The sequence below is a fragment of the Penaeus vannamei genome, chromosome 10 (assembly GCF_042767895.1).
Source record: "Penaeus vannamei isolate JL-2024 chromosome 10, ASM4276789v1, whole genome shotgun sequence".
Classification (NCBI taxonomy): Eukaryota; Metazoa; Arthropoda; class Malacostraca; order Decapoda; family Penaeidae; genus Penaeus; species Penaeus vannamei.
In genome coordinates this window covers 17759160-17761659 of record NC_091558.1, presented here as the reverse complement: position 1 = coordinate 17761659, position 2500 = coordinate 17759160, and the positions used below count along the sequence as shown (strand labels likewise).

Genomic DNA, 2500 nt, shown 5'->3' with positions numbered 1-2500 from the left:
ATAATAACAAACAAATATGAAACAAATAATGATCTAAAGAGTAATGATACTGGTGTAGGTGACAATAATGACTGCTACTGAAGTCAATGATGATCATGCTAATGACCATGATGATAATAATGACACTTTTAGTGTTAACAGTAATAACATTAAAAATAATCATGAAAATAACAACAAAAACAGCAAAAACAATAGCAGAAATAACATTGACAAACCAGTGATACAAAATAATTTTAACAATATCAATAATACTATCGTTAATGATCATCATAATGATAATGAAAATAATAATAATAATGATAACAATAACAATAATAATAATAATGACACTAAAAATAGTAATAATAGTAATCATATTAATAATTGCAATAATAATAATATAATAATAATAATAATAATAATAATAATAATAATAATAACAATAACAATAACAATAACAATAACAATAACAATAACAATAACAATGATAATGATAATGATAATGATAATGATAATGATAATGATAATGATAATAATAGTAATAACAGTAATATAAATAATAATATTATCAATAGTAATAGTAATAATAACAATGACAATAACAATAACAATAACAATAATAATAACAATAATAATAATAATAATAATAATAATAATAATAATAATAGTAATAGTAATAGTAATAATAACAATGACAATAACAATAACAATAACAATAACAATAATAATAATAATAGCAATAATAGTAATATTAATAGTAATAATAACAATAACAATAACAATAATAATAACAATAATAACAAAAATAATAATAATAATAATAATAATAATAATAATAATAATAATAATAATAATAATAATATTCACAACATTAACAACAACAACAAATCAAATGGCAAGGAAGCCCAATTTTTATGAACTCATCAACACTTTTAAAATATTTCTGTTTATTTAGGGAACTTTTAAATTCCTTTTAAAAAATTACCTGAAAAAGACATGTTCTACTAAGTCACATCTTTCCCAATATGATTGCAATAATTCTTCAACAAAACCATGCAACAGTGATATTGATATTGCTTTATAAACAGAAAGAAAGATACGAAATCCAATATTTGGGTTTTGGTATGTATATCTGGAAATAATAGCGAACAAAATTGTAAAAATGAATACACAAATAAATAAATAAAAATAAATATATAAATAAATATATAAAAAAGAACAAATATTTAACAAATGACATAAGCACACACAAATCAACACATAAAAACCTTTGATTGAAAACAAACACTCTTATGAAATATGAACAGAATACATGCTACCATTATTTACTTAAGATAGCGGCATTGTTTGTAGCACGGCGGAACCTGAACTTGCGAAGCTTCTCCTTGAGTTCTGGGTTGATGGTGCACAATGGAAGACTCTGAGGACATAGGAAGAGGAGGCAAGAATGTCAGAAACTGACGGCAAGCTTACATGCACTGTTGCCATTCTGTTGATGTAAGGGTTCCACTGCATAATCTTGTACTGCCACTTCATCACTAACAATACACAGTTCTACCCAGCAATGATTCCTATAAAGTTATATTAGCTCTTGGTACTCATGAAATACTAAAGAAAATTACCATCAGGGATCTATTTCAATCATTCAGGTACTAAGAAAATAAAACCCTCACAAAGTCTGTCCAGTCTGTCAAGACACTGAAATCAATATATCTAATAATAAATCTATAAACCATATGAAATTTACAGAACCGCAAAACTCTTAACAATTCCCTTTTCTAACTAGGATGACCTCTTATGATTAAAACCTGTCACTATCCGAGCATAGGCCATCACTAATAGGCTTCTACAAAACTTATGCTTTACACCCTTTTGATTAGGGATTCATGGAATCATAAAGCCTACTTTTACAAAAATGCTTCAGAATAGGTCAAGATAATTCACATATACCTAAAAGAAACTCTCTAACCCAAAGAAATCATGAAAATGAAAAATAACTGGTCAAAATCATCACTAATATTTTTCTCTTCAGTAATATGCTATATTGATCTGCATTCTTATGTACTAAAAAAAATCTGCATAAATAAAAAAGTGCAAAAAAAATTATACAAAGTAATTATGTAAAAGTTTAACTCACCACATCAATTGTCCAATAATTATGTTTATCAAATCTAATATGATCATATCTCTTTCCCTTTGAATTAATTGTGAAACCAAAAACAACACAATCTACTTATATGAGCTGCATATAGAAGCTCGACCTAATAATTGTTCGAAGCAGAATGGGTAATTTTACATGGTGTTAGCCTGGATCAAATAATATGTTAATAGCTTATTATAATTAGTCAAGCTCCAAATCAGATCTATAGCCATTAGTCAATGAAATGAAAAGTATTTTCTTTTTTGTTCTTCAACATGCAATGTAACCTTATAACACTTTATCAAATAACCTGAAGGCTGAAAGTTAATATTACTTTGCATTAATATTAGTACTGAGAGACATACAGATAAGCTAAATGGA

The 2500-nt window shown here is 25.6% G+C and overlaps 1 protein-coding gene across 2 annotated transcripts in view; it reads right to left on the bottom strand.

Moving 5' to 3' along the window:
* The window catches only part of GMF (Glia maturation factor), a 12792-nt gene that overhangs the window by 9162 nt on the left and 1130 nt on the right, over positions 1-2500 (bottom strand). For both annotated transcript variants that reach the window (XM_070126411.1, XM_070126413.1), the window contains exon 2: positions 1309-1399. In XM_070126411.1, the coding sequence (XP_069982512.1) occupies positions 1309-1399 (91 nt within the window). The remainder of the gene's footprint in view (positions 1-1308; positions 1400-2500) is intronic.